This window comes from Ambystoma mexicanum, chromosome 14 (assembly GCF_040938575.1).
Source record: "Ambystoma mexicanum isolate Mex_15411 chromosome 14, UKY_AmexF1_1, whole genome shotgun sequence".
NCBI classification, from domain to species: domain Eukaryota; kingdom Metazoa; phylum Chordata; class Amphibia; order Caudata; family Ambystomatidae; genus Ambystoma; species Ambystoma mexicanum.
The window spans coordinates 208,004,355-208,023,924 of record NC_090940.1 but is presented as its reverse complement, the minus strand read 5'-3'; the positions used below and the strand labels follow the sequence as shown (position 1 = coordinate 208,023,924).

General features: G+C 43.5%; 1 protein-coding gene across 6 annotated transcripts in view; it reads right to left on the bottom strand.

Annotated features, from left to right (window-relative positions):
* Window positions 1–19,570, bottom strand: part of SYT16 (synaptotagmin 16) — a 695,358-nt gene that overhangs the window by 75,955 nt on the left and 599,833 nt on the right. For all 6 annotated transcript variants that reach the window (XM_069638935.1, XM_069638933.1, XM_069638936.1 and 3 more), the window contains one exon: window positions 2,823–3,263. In XM_069638935.1, the coding sequence (XP_069495036.1) occupies window positions 2,823–3,263 (441 nt within the window). The remainder of the gene's footprint in view (window positions 1–2,822; window positions 3,264–19,570) is intronic.

The window sequence follows — 19,570 nt, the reverse complement described above, 5'->3', positions numbered from 1 at the left end:
GAGAGGGGGATGTCTGAGGAAATGAATACATCCAAGGTGTGTCCGGCAGAGTGTGTCGGACCAGAGGGTAGAATGGAAAGAGAGAGAGTGCTGCAGAGGTTGCGGAAGAGCCCTGAGAAGGGATTAAAAGCATCCGGATGGATGTTGAGATCTCTGAGGAGGAGATGTTGAGAGGTAGAGGCAAGGAGAGAAGAGGAGAGGTCAGCCCAATCTGAGAGGACGAGGGCGACCTGGCCAGGTGGCTTGTAGATGGTGCACACAGTCAGATCGAGGACAGGAGAGGCAACAAGCCTGCAGACCAGGCATTCAAAGGAGGAACAGGCCTGCATAGGAATGACAGAAGCAGGGATCCACTCCGGAAAGACCAGAGCTACTCCACCTCTGGGACAGTTGATTCTGGGTTTGGAAAGGATCTTGTAGCCTTCAGGGAGGAGAGTGTCAAAACACGTGACAGAGCTGGCCGTGAACCATGTCTCGATGAGAGCTAGGACATCCAGGTCAAGTTCGGCAAGGAGGTGACAGATGTCAGAGGAGTGTTTGACAGCAGAGCGAGAATTGAGAGTAGCGACATGGAGCAGGTTGCCACATTTGAAAGACTTCCGTGGAGGGGTACAAGCTTGGGGTACGCCCTGTGGAGGTGGTAGAGGTGCCTGAGAGTGGGCAGTGTAGGTAGAAGGAAATGGCAAAGTAGCCAGAGAGGAAGAGGAGGGTGTCAGAGAAGTGGCAGAATAAGGAGGCAGCAGAGGAGCTGATAGGAGTGGCAGGAGAAGGAGGAAAGTTGATAAGACGCGGGAGACACCTATCGAAAAGGAGGAGATTGGGCTGAGGGCCCTGGACCGGACTGTGCCAGTCAGATAGACATTAATGATGGTCTTGGAGGTGTGGAAGGAGGCCAAGAGGACTTCCCACCAAGTGCCACCAGTAATGGGTGAGGAGGAAAAAGGAGAGAGAACCGAGACCCCATGAGGGGTTCATAGGTCTGGAGAGGGAACGACAAAGAGAATGTTGGCAAGAGTCTGTCTGGAGGAAGCACTGATGTAGGTATCAGCGATAGAGAGGTCTAGATTGGAGACCAGGATGTCCCTCTTGAACTTCTTCCTCCCTGACTTAGTGAGAGGGATAGGATAGGAAATAGAGTAGCCATTAGAGAAGATAGGGGAGAAAGAAAGTACTATAGAGGGTGCAAGGATAAGGTGGGAGGAGGAGAGAGAGAAGAGAGGGGGGGTGCACAGCCCCACGCCGAACACACATAGGTACACTCAGCATTACTCCCGACGGGGGTTGAGGGAGGCTAGTGAGTGGGAGAGGGCCTAATGAGACACAGGAAGCAGTACCAAAGTTACAACAATGCAAAGACCCAGATTCAACATTTCTAAAAAGAGGGTGAAAGGCCTAGTTTTGTTTTTTAACATAGCAGCAATGTAGGCACCCAGATTCAACTTTCCTGGTTAGTCACAGCAGGTTTGCAGGCTTCTTGCTTCCCCGGCAGATGGAGCAGACCAATAGTGAAAGCAAAGACGCTAGGCACCCTTTTAACCCCTGACCTTTCCTTCACTGTGTAGGAAAACATGACAAAAGTATGATTGCAGAAATTAACCAAGGCTGAAGCAAGGGTGTCAATATGGTCCTTGATGATTCTGGAGGAGCAGGGGAGCACCTGCTTGGATGACTCTTTCATAGATCGGACTGCTCTAGAAACCTGGTCTGCAGTGGTCGGGGAGAAATAGGAGAAAGGAGGAGGAGAGGGAGAGGTAGAGGTGGCCAGAGGCAGGCCAAGATTGGTAGAGGCAGAGGAAGAGGCGAGAGAGAGGACAGGATGTCCTGAGTTGCCAACAAGAGTACAAGCGTTCAACTCATAATGCTCCAGAACCCGCCTCTGCTCTTTCAGTGCACATGTGGACTTGAAGTCAAATGAGAACTGTTGTTCTCCTGCCTTGGATAACTGCATTATTGCCTAATTGAATGCACAATAAAAAGTATTACAGAAACCTTCAAGAATCAATACAAAATGAACCAAATTTGATTGAATAAAAAAAAAAACGAATTCTGCTCTTTCCGTGCATATATGGACGGGAACTCGAATGAGCACTTTTGCTCACCTGCCCTTGATAGCTGCATTATTGCCTAATTGAATGCATGATGAAAAGTATTACAGAAACTTTCAAGAATCGATAGAAAATCCAGCAAATTTGCTTGAATTTATTAAAAAAATAATGAATTGCGCATCAATCATTTCTTTCTATCAGTGCAAAGCCTGCCTATGGTTTTTTTCATCAGTAATATAGTGTTTTTCAACTATAGTTTTCTACTCTAAAAATACAATTGTAGAAAAGCCCATTTAGTTCTCTCTACACACTACCGAATTTTTCTTTTTTATACAATTTTATAACCACAACATTTTTCAAGTCTTGCACCAATGTTAAGACATATTACCCGAGTATGCTACTACCCAGTTGTTGAATCTCAGGGATGCAGAACACCAACAACACACAAGAGTGGCCACATCACTCGCCTTGTTCAATGAACCTCACTGTGGCTACCAACAATTGAGAAAATCAGTGTCAAGAAACACCTGCAATCTTCAAAATAGCTAAGCATATAAAGACATATAAAGGTTTCAGCTTGCGAGTCATTTCACACTGTGGTCGGAAATCGAGAAGTGGACAATTTGATGATCTGATTAAGATGTCATCCGCCAGAATCACCTATTTCCATTTCACCATGCTAGTGCCTCAACACATTTTAAATACTTCTTTGTATAACGGGAGATGCCTTCGTTCAAATGAGAGGTGTGTGAAATGTCTATTGCATGCATTACTTACACTCAGGTTGATTCGGGGCTCCAAGACCAGGGTCACCTTCATTTCGGATTCCGGGTTGATTTTGCTTAGATACACCAATTTCTCTCCCATCATCTTTTCCCGATTCATCTTGCGCACAGCATAAAGACGGAATCTGATTGCACAGCTGTTCAGCTCTCCTGGTTCCAATTTATGAAATGCAAACTTTTCCTGGAACACTGGCTCGGGTCCTTTTTGAATGCTGGTCTTATGCTTCTGTTTTTTGTTGGGCAGGAGGACAGTGTGCACTTGCCACATGCTAATGCCACTCCGATCCTTGTCTGGAATGCCCTTGGCCTCCACCACTGTCACGTGCAGCTTTTGGCTTGTGGCTTGGTAATCAAAGATCACATCAAGGTCCCCACATTTTGAGATAGGTTCATGGGTGCTCTGTGTAGGAAGTGCATCCACTCTGATGTTTTCCTGTAATCAGCAAAATATTGGTTATTTGGACAAACAAATATTTCCAAATAGAATACATGAACACAAGCAGTTAATGAAAGATTAAAGTAAACTGAAAAATGTGTTGATGAATGGAAAATGGCCACAATGTACAATTGAAATACACAATCCTCCAGTTTGCCAGGCAGATCAATTCAAATATGTCTGCGTAATATTAATCGTTTTTCGCATAATGTTTCATGCAGGATTCCCTCCCACTTCAAAACACCTTAACAAAAGGCATTGTTATCATCTACTGTAATACTGAATTTAGGAACCCCAGAAAGATGATGGACTGAGTCAACACTGCCAGGATCAGAACGAGTGTTTTACAGGTCAAATACATATCTGGGACAAGCACTTGCAGCGCTTAGCAGTCTTGCTGGTATGACTAGAAAACCTAAGAGACATGGGAGTCACTAAGAATGTATGAATTATGTTTAACTGTGCAACACGTTCACAATTTCCAAAGTAAATGAGATGTTTAGCCATTATAAAAACACAACTCTTTATACCCAATGAGCCCCTTTTTCCAGGTTTCAATCACTCCTATTGGCACATGCGATTAAATAATAAAAATAAATATATATATATATATATATATATATATATATATATATATATATATATATATATATATATATATCAGTAGCGACTCTATAGTTTAGGTTAAATTCCATGCTCTTGTTAAAATGGAAAAAAAACATTCCCCTATAACATTTAAACCCATAGATGGACGATCATGAAATGTGGCTTCCAGAATTGGACCATCTAACTGGCTATGAAACATGTGTTACAAATATATGAACTTGATCAAAAGTTATAAGAAGTTGAAAAGGGGCATTTTATAAACTTTTTTCGTAAAAGACAACACCATAGAGTAAATAGAAAGTTTAGAACCTGAATTCTCAAAATTGTATGTGTACACTTTACTATGTAGTTGTTCATGCTTCAAAAGTTTTGAAAATCTCATCAGCCAACCTCCAGATATTAAATTACAAAAATAAGTTAATTCATCTATATTTTTGGCATGTACACAACACTTGCAATGTTTAATATTATGAACAAGCAGAAGCATATCAAATTAGCTAAATGCTTGTAATGTTACAAATATGCATAAGGAGAACACTGGTAGTGTGATATATTTCGAAAAAAAACCTGAACCATGAGAAAAAAATTAAAACATGTAATACTTTGTGTCAAATATGCACATACAAAGGAGACCTAAAAACAGGACTCCCTTCTCTTAGGGCTTGCTTTTCAGCAATGTCCTTTTCAGTATAGGATCTTCAAATAGCACTTAGCTATTTCTTGTACCAGTTCATTCAGTTCTCAGAGGGGACTTTGCCACATCCCAGTCTTTATCCCTCTTTGCTTTCTTATAGTCCTCTCTCTAGGTACCCTTGTACTTGTAGAATGGATAGACTTTCTCTTTCTGCTAGTTTTATACAGTTGCACAGTTCTCCTTTTAGCACTTGCTATATCTTTAGGACCATTAGTTTCCTCACTGGGCTCTGTGTCATGTACCCAGTTATAAGTCTCACTCTACTTATGATTGATTCACCCACTTGGATGAGTAGGTTCAGACCTTGTAGGATTCTACCTCTTCGTAGTATGTGGGTCTTCACTGGGATGAAGAGGATGAGTCCCTGATGGTTTCCCAGTTTCCTTATGTTGTGGACCTCCACTGGGACCAACAGGCTGTGTTCCCGAGAGCTCCTCACTCTTCTCATGACTTGGTCCTTCACTGGGACGAAAAGGCTGTGACCCTGAAGGATTTTTACTCCCTTTCTTATCTGGTTCTTCACTGGGACGAGTAGGTTGTGTCCCTAAGAGTTTCTCATTCTTCTCATGACTTGGTTCTTCATTGCAACGAGTAGGCTGACCACAGGAAGACTTCTGACTGTTTGTTGTTTCTCGTCAATTACTGCGATGATTAAGAGTACTGCAATCGTTATATTCCGTTTTCGCAGGTAACCGAATATGGTTATGCCAATCGTTACAAATACTGTATTCCCTAGGTCTCTGGCTTTCCCCCTTACCTGCATTGTAATGGGATTGCATCACTGCGTCAGCGTTATCTTCTTCACATGCTCTGTATCCTGTCAGGACGGCTCTGTCGCTCAAGTCTTCTTCTCCACCTTCGCTTTGGCGTTTCTACACCAGTGCGGTATCGGCACGGAAAGGGGTTTCTTTCTCCTCTCCTTCGGGCCACTGCATTCCTCTTGTGTCCACTTCCCAGGACTCTTCCACAAACAAACAGACCCTCACGGGTCTAGTGCAGGTGCTGTGCAGTTCGCACTTCATTAGGCTTACTTTGGCCAGTCTTCCTCGAGCGTCCCTCCTGGGATCTTCTATTTCCTGCCAGACTCTCAATAGTCTGCTCCTTCTGCAGTCTGACTCGGGCAGCCTTTCTTCAGGACTGTTCACTGGGGAATTAAGTAGTGATCTCCACAGGCTTTCGGTCTCCCTGATGCTGCTGGTTCGAAACTCCCGGGTCTCTCTCTGACACTCTCTCGTTCACACTTTTATGACGCTGTTCTGGGGCTCCGCCCCTTCTGGTGATTGTCGTTTCCTGTATTGTGGCCATATTCGTTATGAATCCTTTGGATTTCCTAGTTCCAGTATCTGGTAGGTACTTATTTTGTATTACTACATATGTTTTACCAATCTCAGTATTGGAGAGATATTAGTCTTCTGTTGAACATCACAATAGCAAATGAGAGAGGTTTCTGTAAACCGGTTGGTTCTGAATATATCTGAGTGAGTTATAAAGGGAGTTCCACACTGGAACAGGAGACCTTATCCCCAGGAGGGAGTCTCTCTCTGTGAGGACGCTCTTACGTCACTTCTAGGGGGAATATTGCATAGCAGGCTCACCTCTCTAGCCTCACAAGGAAAGGTTTCTCCCTTGGGAAAAGTGACTGAATCCCACGATTCGTAACACAACATACTAGAGAATTTTTTCTGCCATCAGGCATTTTTATTAATTGATGGAGAGAATGCTCCTCTGGGTGCCCCACTGCTCCTCTTGTCAAATTCAGACAGGTACAGTGGCTTCTGGTAGGGATCGCCCCCACAACCCTCCTCCTTTGCACAGTCCCTCGTACCCTTATGCAAGCATCCCTCATCCTTGTTACAGTCCCTCATTATTATGGGCAGAACACTCAATGTTTAATGTTATATACACACATCAAAGGATATCTAAAAATAGGGCATTCTGTCTGTGCAACCAAATGAACAGTTTCGTTCCTATTGTAGAACAAAAGCACTCAGATAGTGACTATGTGTAATGTGTTAAATTCCAAAATACCACAAAGATATGGATAAGCAGAACACTTGGAGATGCGAGAAACCAAAGGGTGTCTCACCTACTAGTCCGCAGGGATCTCTCTCTCTCAGGTGGCCAGGGCACGGCCATTGCCTTTGGATCCAGACCCTGGGGGTGGACCAGTGCGGGAGGATCACCTAGGTAAGGGGTCTTCGGGGAGTGGGGGTGAGGCAACCTATGGTGAGACGCAGTATTCCCCCCTTTCCCATACCCATGACATATCCTATTTTATAGGATTCTCCAATGTCCCAACTCCCCCCCTTTTCTACACAAACACTGGGCCGAGGAAGAGGGCAATTGAGAGTAAAGAGACTAACCCTTACATATCTCACTGGACATGTCCCGCTAATAGGGTCAGGAAAATTACATACATCTGATACCAATTAGCTCTCCCCACACGGATAAAAATGAGGGAAAAAAGAGACACACTCTGAGCTAGGTGGAAAACGAGAAAGAGCAGAATATCCGGGATGAAGGCGAACCTACTGGAGCAGAGCGACCTACAGTTGGATGAGCGAAAAGGGTAGAGAAACCCAGGAGTTCCCTGCAGGAGGTTGTTGCCTCCAAAGAGCAGTGAAAGATACATGGAGAAGGCCAAATCCCAGACAAGAAGACTGCATTGTGTTTTAAGACGCACGCGACCCTCCCGGGTGAACGTCAGAGTTGGTGAGGTGAGGCCAAACCTCTGCTATTAACCTTGACTCATGAATTCAAACTGCCATGACAAGAAAGGAATGTACACAGCCGGTGAGTTGGCGAGTGACATGAAAGACCGGTGTGTGTTAAGGAAAGATTGAAGTTCCAACAGTATATCGCACATTTGAAAGCTGCACACATGTGGATGAGATGCGAAGGAAAGCAGACCTATGGTGAACTTTAAGTTACCAATAAATGTGAAACCAGCGATATGGAGTAACAGAGTGGTCCGGCGAAAGGAAGTAGCCCACTCGAAAGTCTCAGCGAAAGGTGACATTTTTTGTTATGAAGCGATACAGTGACTGAACTCTAAAAAAGTTCATGAGCAAAATTAACCCTGGCAAAAGGGGGAAGTAAAAGGTGAATGTTTAACTTTTGTGCTAAGGCTACTGAAGTACCTAGACCAAGAGACACTGGGGCACATAACACAAGAGTGTGAGCTGACGGGAAAGTTGAAGTGGTCCTGCAGCGGTCTATAGTAAAAGCCTTGGACATTCGAAAGACTTTGACAACAGGAAAAGGTCCGAGCCTGACTGAGGGAGACCAGAAGTGTGATAAATTAGGGCAAGGGAACCTCTAAAGGGAGTGAATTAAGCTTGGTTAAGGGAACCCCTGCAAGTACTGTGATTGTGAGGTCCAACCCCGGCCGAGGAAGACCTATGTGAACTTCTTTTGTTGAACTGTGTTTTGAAAGCTGGAATGAGAGACTTTAACGTGGAAGGCCAGGCAGGCCTCGATCCACATTTTGAACTGCCTTTGTTTTGAGAACCTGAGCCAGAGTGTGCCATCCAGTCTATAGGGACCACCTTAGTCCGTGCTGTCTAACGTGGGGAGGAGAGCTGACACAGCCACATTGATTCTTTATATTCCAACAGTGATTTTCCTTTGATTACATATTCCCCTTTACACACTTTTTGTATAAGAGATAGGGTAGGCATTAGGTTTTGTTAGTATAGGCCATTTTTTTTTGACAGACTCAATTAGGACTGTTTTATTTATTATTTGATGGTAGAGAATACTCCCATCATAGCTATAGGGCAAAGCAGGAGTTTTTCCAAACCCCAAAAATTGAATAAAGGTTTTACAGATTGTACCTCTTGTGTCTGTGTCATACTTGTGATACCATGCCTCCCTTAAAGAGGGAAAGCACAAGAAAACAAATAAGTGGAACACTCATAATGTTCAATATTACAATCAAGCATAAGTATAGTATTATGCCGAAAAATCATAATGTTTAAAACTATGAACATAAATGGACAAATGAATAAGCCCAACACTCACAGTATGGACATAACAAGCAAGCTAAAGCATACCAATAAAGAAAAAACCCTCAATGTGTACTATCATATCTAACAAAAATAAAAGGCCAGATCTATGTTTCTATGTCAAGACTGTAGGCGAACATTATCCAGAGACTTGAGAAAGAGCATGGACTGAACCTGGAAGGGCTGTCAGGAGAAAGGACTTGCCTGTCCCATAACTAAGATTATGGACTTTGCAGAGAGGGCCAGGGACACCGGAGAGCTGGTAGACCCGGACGTTCTAGCCAACAGGGCACAAATAGCTCTGTGCTTCCTAGGGAATGCCAATTGCGCTCTGTTCTCTGAGAGGAAAAGTAGCCTTCTGTTGAAAATAGATTTCAAACTGGGGGATCCAGCATCCTACGAGGCAGGAGAGGCGGGCCAAGGGTTTTTATTTAGCGAAGCATTTGTGAAAGAGATGGGGAGGTTTGTGGGCAAGTATATAGTCCTCTAAAAGGCCCGAACCTCCATGAAAAAGATATTCCCGTTAAGAGATTTTGCCGGGACCAGCTGCAACAGAGGTTGTGCATTCGGTCGCTTCCACTCACAGAAGGCCTCAGAACCCAATGGTGCATTACTGGGAATCCCGGCAAAAAGACGCGTTCTGCCCACCGTGGGGGTGCGGCAAAAGAGGACACAGAGGACACGGTTATTACCCCTCTGAGCTGGGGGTAAACACGCCAGACTCAAGATTGGGCGGTCCCTTAAATCCGGCGGTAACACTGTTACAGCAGCATTTAAGGGCTACCGCCTAACTCCTGATCAGGCCCTGTGAGTCCAAGCCAGGTCTGTAGGGTTGCCCAGAGCTATGCCAGAGGTTAAGATTAATTCTAAACCTTCCAGCCATCACCTCTTCTGTTTTTCATATTCACTTCAAGTGAGATGGGTATGCCCATACCTGGATCCCAAGCCTGCTGGGCTTAGAAACCCAAGCTACACCTCACAGAGGATGCCCAATGGAGCTGAACTGGTCTGGGGAAGCTTTTGACCTTGTGCAAAAGGTATGTGACCAAGCAGTTCTGGATGGCTGCCCCTTTTGGGGTGGGACCAAGCCTGATTTGCATTGGTCTTTCCCATTTTTGTATTGACTTGGCAGGTGAAGAACGATGGTTTGGAGGGTTGCCCAGAGTGATGCCAAAGATTGAGATTAATTCTAAACCTTTCAGCCATCACTTTTTTGACAATAGGTTTATTAATACCGGCCCATTTATTTTGACAGACTCCACTAGGACTGCGTTATTATTATTGGATGGTCGTAGCTTGCTCCCATTTTTAGATTTAGGTTTACCAACCCACTGAAGTTCAATAAACACTCTTGAACTGTGATCACTTGTGTCTTTCTTCACTGTTTGATACCACGTCTTCTTTACAGATCCCTTTTCAGGAAAGGACCATGACTGATATGCATATAGTTTGTCCCCTTCTTTAATAGCACAGATGGGATAAAAGACAAAGGAAAGGAAAGATGCCGAGAAGAATTCCCTATGGTTATGCATCTCTCTGTGGCACACCTTAGACATGGGAAAGGGGGAAGGGAAAAGTGCATGGAAGGGGGAGAAAGTGGAAAGTGCGAAGCAAAGGAGAAACAGATAAATAATAATAAATAAATAAATAATAAAGGCAACCCACAGTGGTAGTGCAGTCAGCAATTTGAAAGTGCTAGGTTTAAGGCAGCAGACAGGGTAGGTCTGATAAGTGCAGGAAGAAAAAGGGGGGCTGTATGGGTACAGATACAGACCCCAGTGCAAGGGGTGGCCCGTAGGCAGTGCGGGAGGGTGGCAGGGTGAGCAGGTACCTGGACCCGGAGGACAGAGGGTGGCCAGGTGCACAGTGCCAAGAGAGAACAGATCAGCAGGGGAGAGTGGGAGCGAAGGCAGAAGAAAAGAGGAAGGTCTTGAGGTGCTTCCGGAACCGGAGAGGGTTCTCCTTAAGTTTTAGAGTGGCAAGGAGGCCGTTCCAGAGGGAGGCCCCAGATGTAGGCAGAAATCTACCCCCAGCATGTTTCTTTGAGAAACGACTGACCGTAAGGGAGTTAGAGGTAGAGGAGCGAAGAGCTCAAGAGGGGAGGTATTTGCAGAAGGATAGCTGAAGGTATTTTGGACCCAGGACCCAAAAAGCCTTGTGGACAATGCAGCGGGTTTTGAATTTAATCCTTGCATCCACTGGGAGCCAATGGAGATATTTCAGAGCTGGAGAGATACGATCCCGGGGCTTTAGGCCAAGGACAAGTCTTGCAGTCCTGTTCTGAATTAGTTGCAGAGGGCGAAGAGTAGAGGCAGGTAGATTTAGAAAGAGGCTGTTACAATAGTCCAACCTAGAGAGAACCAGAGCTTGGGAGACTATGAGCTTCTGAGGGAAGGAGAGGAAAGGCAGAGTACCTCTGAGGAGGTGCAGTAGGAAGTTTGACTTTTTAGAGACCTCAGAGATGTGGGCAGAGAAGGAAAGTGTGGAGTCAAAGATGACCCCGAAGTTCTTTGCCACGCAGGTGGGGGTAGGAGGAGGGCCAAGGGAAGCCGACCAGAGAGTGGGGGGAAAGGATGGTGTAGGTGTGCTGATGAGGAGCATCGCCGTCTTGCTGGCATTCAGACAAAGATCATTGGCGGCAAACCAATCTTGAATGGCAGTTAGGCAATCAGAGATGAGAGAGGGAGAGGAGGTGGGCGAGGGCAGCCTGAAAATGAGTTGACTGTCATTAGCGTGGCACTGGAAATTTGAGCAGAAAAGGCAAGTAAGCTACATGCATGCATTTATTTGGCGGGCAGCACATCTTGAAAGTTAATGCCAGCCTATATTGTGTGAGGAAGATCATGAAGGCTATTTACATTTTGATTTTTTGATCAAAATATATTGTGGATGCAGCATCATAAAAGTGATGTACATTGACAAGGCTCGCATATGTTGTGGGTGCAACAATCATGAACTGGATTTACAGTGACAATGTTGGCATGTATTGTGGGGTGTGAGGGCAGCTTCCTGAAAGTGTTTTTCAATGGCAATACTGGCCTATATTGTCATTATAGCTGCATGAAAATGATTTACAGTGAGAATATTTACATTTATTTTGGGCTCGATATGAAAATGTTTCACACTTGAATTCTGCCATATATTGTGGCCGCAATATCATTAAAGTGATATATAGTTGCAGTGCTGGCATATATTGGCATTGCTTCGCAAAAATATTTACAGTGGCAGTGTTGGCATATTGTATACTGTGAGAAACCTGAAGGCACACTAAACTACTCCCGAGGAACTTCTGCTCAGGTGGCCAAGGTAGGGCCATAGCTTTTGGATCCCAAACCTGAGGGCGGACAAGCGAGGAAGGATCACCTGAGTGGAGGGTCATTCGGAATTGGGCAGAGGTACCGGAGGGCGAGACATGGTACTGCCCCTTTCCTAACACTGACCTACCCCACCCCCCAGCCTTTAGAGGATATTACTGTTCATGCCCTATTCTACCCCATGAAGTCACACAAAGTACTGAGAAGAGGAAGACGCCTCAAAGAGTAATGCATACTTCCTATAGGAAACACCACTATAGTACTGGGACGAAGAAGAGGGATCTTGTAAAATACAAGGCTGAAAGTCAGGCATGTCCCAGTAATAGGTCTAAATGAAGTCAGGCAAACCAGGCCAAGGAATCACACCTGAAACCTCTTGATAGGGCTCAAGTGTATAAAAGGCTGAACACCAGTAAGCTAGGAGAGAGAGAGAAGCAGAAAGACCAGTCCAATCCATGTTGAGCCAATGGAGAACTGAACGCTGAGATGCTGAAAGACTGCAAGGTGAAGCAGAGTGTGGCAGTGTGGCGAGGGAGCAGTGTCTCCAGGGAGCCAGCAAAGTCGGGAGAAGGGAGCTGTAATGCTCCCTTTGTTATTGCCATACATTTCTCCTTCTCCTGAGTGGAGAAACCAACGCAGGAGTGTCTGAGGGATAGGGGTGAGACCCTGACCTCAAGTATAAGACCCTGCCCTCAAGTATAAGCAAAGAAACTGAAGGAAACACAAACGCGACCAGTGAGTTTCAGACAATGCAAGAAACCTGATGCGTGTATGAAAGTTGCTGAGCTACATTGTATCGGAGTGGTCGCGTGCAACCAGCAAGTTCTCGAAAGTCTCTGAATAAAGTATAATGAAGAAATAAACAAATGCGATGCTAATAATGGATTATCTAGAAACTGTGTATCAAAAGGGACATGTATAAGAAATGTATATGTTTTGAAAGGTCTCTGAACAATTGAGGACAATTGGAAAGTAACAGGAGCTGTATGTTCTAAAAAATAAAAAATAAATATTATGAAAGCTGTTAGTGAACAGCAGAGCAAGAGCAGTGAAGTGTGAGCAAAATGCCGAACTGGCAAAGCTAAAATTGAACAAATAGAAGAAAAGACTATCAGTGAAAGCCGTAAAAGTTTAAATTCAGCAAAAGAGTAAAAGAGATGTCAAAGAAGATAGATGACCAACCCATGAACTTCTGAATCTTTAAACTAATCACGAACAGCCAAACAAACCCAAGTAAAGATAATAGAAAGCTTAGGCAAGGGCAGCTGGTTGCGTGACCTGTAGTGGGTGGAACGTGCAGTCTGACAACTGTGCCTAGACCAGGATGCCCCAACAAATCCAGCAGAATTGTTAAAGTAACCTTAAAGCAAGAAAGTGTTGAATATTGTGAAACTGTTTTGTGCATCAGTGTTTCAAACATAGGGAAGGGAGCCCTAAGCTCCTGCTGAACATTGTGTGACTGTTTTTGTGAACCAGTACTTCAAGCTTGGGGAAGGGAACCCATAGCTCAAATTGGAATAGTGTGAACACACTTGAACATGGTGTATTGAAACCAAGTGTGCTTTGAACTTGGGGAAGAGACACCCAAGTGCTGGTGGAACATTTGAGACAGGCAATTGTGAGAACTGTATCCTAAACCTGGGGAAGGGAGCTAGAAGCTGCTCCATATTTTATTTTGAACACTGTTTAGCTAATTCAGAATATCCCTAAACTATGTTTCGTATTAGATGTGAGGGCAAGCATAGGTTTTGACATAGACAGACTTTTGATCTGGACTTACGGACATAGACTTTCATCAGTTTCCTTAGGCGGAAAAATCCAACCATCGTTTTAGGGCAAGTTAGACCTTACACCATCCTGATACTTAATAAAGGTTCTACTGTTCAATTAGAAATCCATTGTCTGTGTCATCTCTTGATAACATGTCGGTCTCACATAAAACAACATCAAAGTGATTTACATTGGGAATGCAGGTATATAATATACGCAGTGTGTGATGAGAGTGCATCACAGCGGCAATGCTTTAACATTATGGGTGTGCCTTGTTGAAAGTGATTTACAGTGACAGTTCTGGTGTACATCTATGTGCCATTTTCAAAGTGATTTTACAGTGGAAAATACTGTGGGAGTGGGCAAATTAAAAGTGATTTATGGTTGCAACGTTGACAATGATTTACAAAGGGAGTTCTGGCATTTATTGTGGATAAAGCCATCATGACTATTTTTAAAATGCTCCTGTGTACTTAGGTGACTGGCATAGAATGGATCTTTCAAACTGTATGCTACTCCCCATTTGTCTGAAACAGTGTGTCTTACAATGTGCCATGTCAACAGATTATTTAAAAAATGTACTTGAGGTGGACCCCCCACACCTACTACATTACCTAATGATGCATCACTATGTCACTGTGCTTGGTCACTCAAGCTAATTCAGCGGAGATGGTAATGCCCCTCCATTGAATCTATTCCCCAGTACAATGCTAAAGCCCCTCAGGAGCCACCACCAGCACCACACACTGCCTTTGCCCCTCCTGCTGCCACTCCTTTTCCAATTTTCTTGTGCTTTCTCTCCACCTTTGCTCCTCGTTCTTTCACCTTCTCTTCCTATTGGCCAGTCTTCTTTCCACATCTGCTCCTATTTCTCCCTCCTACGCTGCTTTCTCAATCCTCCTAAATCTTCACTAACTCATCTATTTCGCCCTCACCTTCTTTCAGTCCCTCCTTCCCATGCACCACCATGCTCCAAGCAGCTCTCTTCTTCCCGTACTCCTAATTCTGACACTACCTGGCAGACACAGTCCCCTTTTATACTTGCAGAAACCTGGACCAAGAGTATGAATGTGCTCAGCTGTGTATTTGTTGCAAAAAGTGTCTGTGGTTTCCCCAATACTTCTCTGAACTACTGGATTGGTGCATGAGACAACTTGGTCATTGACCTGCCCCATGCTCCGTGGATCAAAGTTACCATAATACCTGTGTGCCATCTTTCTTTCACATTGTACTCTGGGACTTATCGTGTGGAGACCGAGGCTCGTGGTCAACTTGTTGCTCTGCTGAATCGGACAGTTTATGGGCTCAGATAGAGAGTGAATGTATGCAGAGTCTTATCAAACATTTGCATTGGAACAAACCAGGTCCTGCTCTTTCCATGCTAGCAGCTTCATACACTGCAGGACAACTATGTGCCATTCTAAAGTGCTACTGATATTGTAAGCTTTCTTCGTGACATTTGTCTACAATTTCATTACAGTGCTGAGAGCGTAGTCTATCCTTAAACTGCTAATGGGGATTTGGACAGTTAGGGTGTGCAAATCATATGAAGATATGAATGGAATGGGGCACCTGGGGGAATCTTCTGTCCATCCCTTGAGGGACCTGCATCATGGAGGAGATGTGGTCCCCAGCCTCTAGAGTTACCCAAGTCACATCCAATAGCCTCAAAAATGGGACTGTTAAAATAATCACCCTATATTATCCTAATGGCATTTTTTAGGGTTACAATCATAGTCAACTTAAAAACATGCAAAGACAATAGGATGTGATGGGCCACTCCTCGTTATACATTTGTAAGTGCAACCATATCTATCTAGCAATGCAGTAATTTCACTGGTTACCAGTAGGGAGTCTAGCTGAGTTCTATTTCCACTGTATGATCAATCAGACCAATCAAAAGCAAGGCCCCTTGGTTCCAATAAACACGTTCAAATAAGGCCTGCCTGCTCACTGAGATCACGATCTAATCTCTCATTACAAACCCCCTGAAACAAAAGGTTCTGAGAAAGTGGATTTGTTGAGTCTGTTTTCCCTGGCAGCAGTCAGTTAATCCAGCACTGAAACTGACTGAAAGGGCCAGTGGAAAAAGGAAGGCAGAGTGTTGGCTGAGCTGCAGTGCCCAGTGTTGCATCTCAATGAATTACATCAGTGAGAGGAGTGGGAAGTGTGAACAATGTGGTCTTGCTAGCATAAGAGCCATGGAAAATCTGAGGTGGAGAATCCACCAAGGAAAGATGAGACATTCCAGCCCACTGGCTGTCAGACAATGAACCACTGAGCAGTGGAAAGGATAAGGATTGGACCCCTCCACAGAGCATAAGCAACGGAAGCAAAACAAAGTGCAGACAAGAGCAGAATTTGAAAGCGGCTTGATCTGCTGGGGCTACATGAAGCTAACGGTTGGAGTCCAGACAACAAACCATAATATACAGTAACGCTGAATCTTGGGAACATGGTTGGAGAATCCATTGGGGACCTAGAAAGTGAAAAATCATATGGTTTAAAACAAACACTATGCTGATAAGAAGTATCATATGTTGGGCATCCAGTACCAATTTCTGGAGTGAATTAAAAATAAACACTACCAATAGGAAACAGTACATGCTAGAACTTATGTGAAAATTGCTAAAGCCCAATATGCACTCCCTACTAATATGGTGGGAAGCATCCTGGAACTCTGAATGCAAGTACCTAGAACTAACAATTGCATCATGGAACTTATAAGTTCCTAGATCAAGCTGAGAAAGACAGGATTACAGCATGCTGGAACTTTGAGAAAAGGTTTGTAGAGTAGGTTAACAAAACCTTACAGAGAGAAAGCGTGCATGCTAGTACTTATAGTAAGAGTTCCTAAGGTGCATTTCGAACACTCTACTGACAAGAAAGCCATTGCAACATGGGAATTGAGTGCACATTTCAGGAGCAATCAAAGACACTTAAGCCGACAAAGAATACTGCAAGGCGGGATTAGAGAGTCAGAGGGCATGCTGAATACAGATGTCAGAAATCCTCAAGAATCTGAGAAAGGCATTTGTAACTTGAACGACACAGAAATCCAAACAATCAGGAGTCTCAGAAAGGGAAATTAATTGCATGCTTAAGACAGAATGTAGAATTCCTCAAGGACCTGAGAAAAAAATTGCATTCCCGCTACTGGATCCAGAACTCCTTTGGCATCAGAGAAAAGGCATTCTTCAAATGTGAAATACAGGAGTCAGGACTCCTCAAGCATCCGAAAAGAGATATCCATTGCATGAGGTTGTGGCAGTGAGCTATTAATAAGAAAGTACATATTTTGTTGGCCACAAATTGTTATTCTTTACTCTTTTATAAAACAAAGTGTCTTGCATATATGTTTGCTTTCTCCTATGCTCTGCAAGAATTACACCATCCCTTAGAGCCTGATCTTTCAACTCTTTACTCCTAGCTGCTAGTGTCTAGTTGGTTTCTCAATTCCTTTCTAAGTCTTTCACAATTCACAGACGTTCTCAGGTTCACATACTTTAACGTTTCTCAATGTACCTCTCTGCTGCAGACCATTTCTAAAACTTAACACCCTCCCTCGATTCTACACCTCTCTCAAGACATTTTAACACCCCGACAAGCTCTAGATGTAATCTAAAAATTCCCAATGCCAATCAGGTTCTAGGGTCCTCTTGTACTTTTCAGCACCACTCTATGCGGTGTGTCAGGCTCCCCAGTGCCACTCTCAGGCTTTCTTTCTAGGCCCTTTTGATAATATATTCAAGAATTTCCTTAAGTATGAGCAGAACTTTCTGACAGTCAGGTATTGGGAGTCAGAGGCTGTCTCCACCAGCAACTTGATGCATCCTCTTTCTGCTTGATACCCGAATGGTAGGGAGCATCAATCATCATTTTTTCAAATTCCATTGGTTCAGCGTTTGGGCCTACTCCCCACGTTTCACCATAATGCTCTGCTTTCTGGCTTCTGTCACATGATCAGGAAAGATGCAACTATTAAGCTGGGAGATATGTTGGGTGGAATTGAGAAATATGAATGCACCTTTTACCCGTTAACAACAATGAACAATGAAATGATCACTGGAGTACTGAAGACCAAACATTAATAGTTCCCATATCCTATCATGAGCATCTGAGCATTTGGAAGAGTTTTGTGTCTATGAAGTTGAGCTTGATTTCTTGAATACAAGGGTTGCACCACACCTTGCATTCTATGTTCTATCCATGTTGCATAATGACAGTGAGAAACATGTCAGCTTCCCATTGTGTCCTATTCGTGGGTCCATTTTTTAAGCCTTATGCAAACATGCAGTTTGGGTTTCTCAACCACTCACAAAAGAAACCTGATCTTCACTCTTGTACTCCTCTGATGCAATTAATCTAGTTTAAAACAGCTAACACCCAGAATGTACTTGCAACTCTAGAGGTAACTTCACTTTACATGAGTGTACCACAAGATAAATCTATAATAGTGAATGAAAAAAAATAATAGGACACCACTTCAAGTGCTCTTTCTGCCCATTGTTGGCTTATGACAATTCTCTAAAAAATAATGATGTTCTCTATTATAGCTCACCGTATTGACAAGTGAAAAGGACTTTGAATGGTGTGGCATGGAACTCCTGTTCTCGAGGAATGGATTTATAACAACAATCCCTTCTCAGAGAACATCCGACCAATGGCAGCCATATATAGATATCATCTTTATGTTATGGAAAGGTAACATGGCATACCCAATGGGTTTTATTGCATGTCTCAATCAGAGCAATTGTAATTTGAAACACTACCATGGACTATGGCCAGAATAAAAAACATTATTGGACTTACTGATCTGTGAATAACAAGGAAACTTTAATATTAATTTGCTCCGAAAAAAAGTACAGGTAGGATTATTATCAAAGTACAACAGTAAACAAACCAGGTCTCAAAAAGATAATTCACCACAGAGGCAATACTGAAAGGTAAGGAGCAATTGTGAGAAAAGGGATGACTATGCCAGGTAGCCACCATAAAGGTTGCACTTGGAGACAGGGGTATCCAGGATGATTAATGCATTGCTTATTACAATGAGCCTGGCATACGAACAAGGAATGTCTTGTTGTACCAAAAAGCAAACTCATGGGTGATTAATCAGTTTGAGTACATTCTCCAGACACACTAATGCAATAAAAAAGTATGGATCCCGCCGAACTGGGACTATAGCAAAGGAATCAAATGGGTAAAACAAAGGTTTGCTTTGAAGCAAGGCAAACACCCGAGAGCTCAAATGGTCCATTTATAATCAGAGAAAATCAATAATACCATCATTGCAGAATGGAAACTACCACCTATGAACAGGATTACCACTTCTAAAGAGAAACAGATTGTTTTATGTGCATGTAAACATTTTAAAAAAAGAACATTTATTCATCTATTTATTTTGACATTTGTATAGCGCACCAACCCCAAAGGCATCTGGGTGCTTTTTGCTTAAGATGGTTGGTTACAAGAGTTGCTTACATAGTAGGTTACATACTTTAGTTACAGTGGTTACATCTTGCATAGCAGGTTACATTCTTTGCTCATAGTGGTTGCATCTTGCATTATGTTACACTAGCAGTACCTATACATTACATCAGATTGCTATGTGAAGGAGAAGTACTGTGTGGAATACATACAGGTTAGGACTACGTTGTAACAGCTCAAGGAGAACCACTTCTATGTATCTTGGGATAAGAGCCAGGTTTTGAGGTTTTTGCGTAACAACCATAGGGAAGAGTCTGATTTCAGGGCCAGAGGCATGGCGTTGTATTATTTTGCTGAAATCACAGGGAAGCTACATCCTCCGACATTTTGCCATCTAAATCTTGTGATGGCAAGGTTGCAGGAGTAGGCTATGCGGGTGGGTCTGTGGACTGGGTTTTAGAGATATGTCTGGCGAGATAGCTG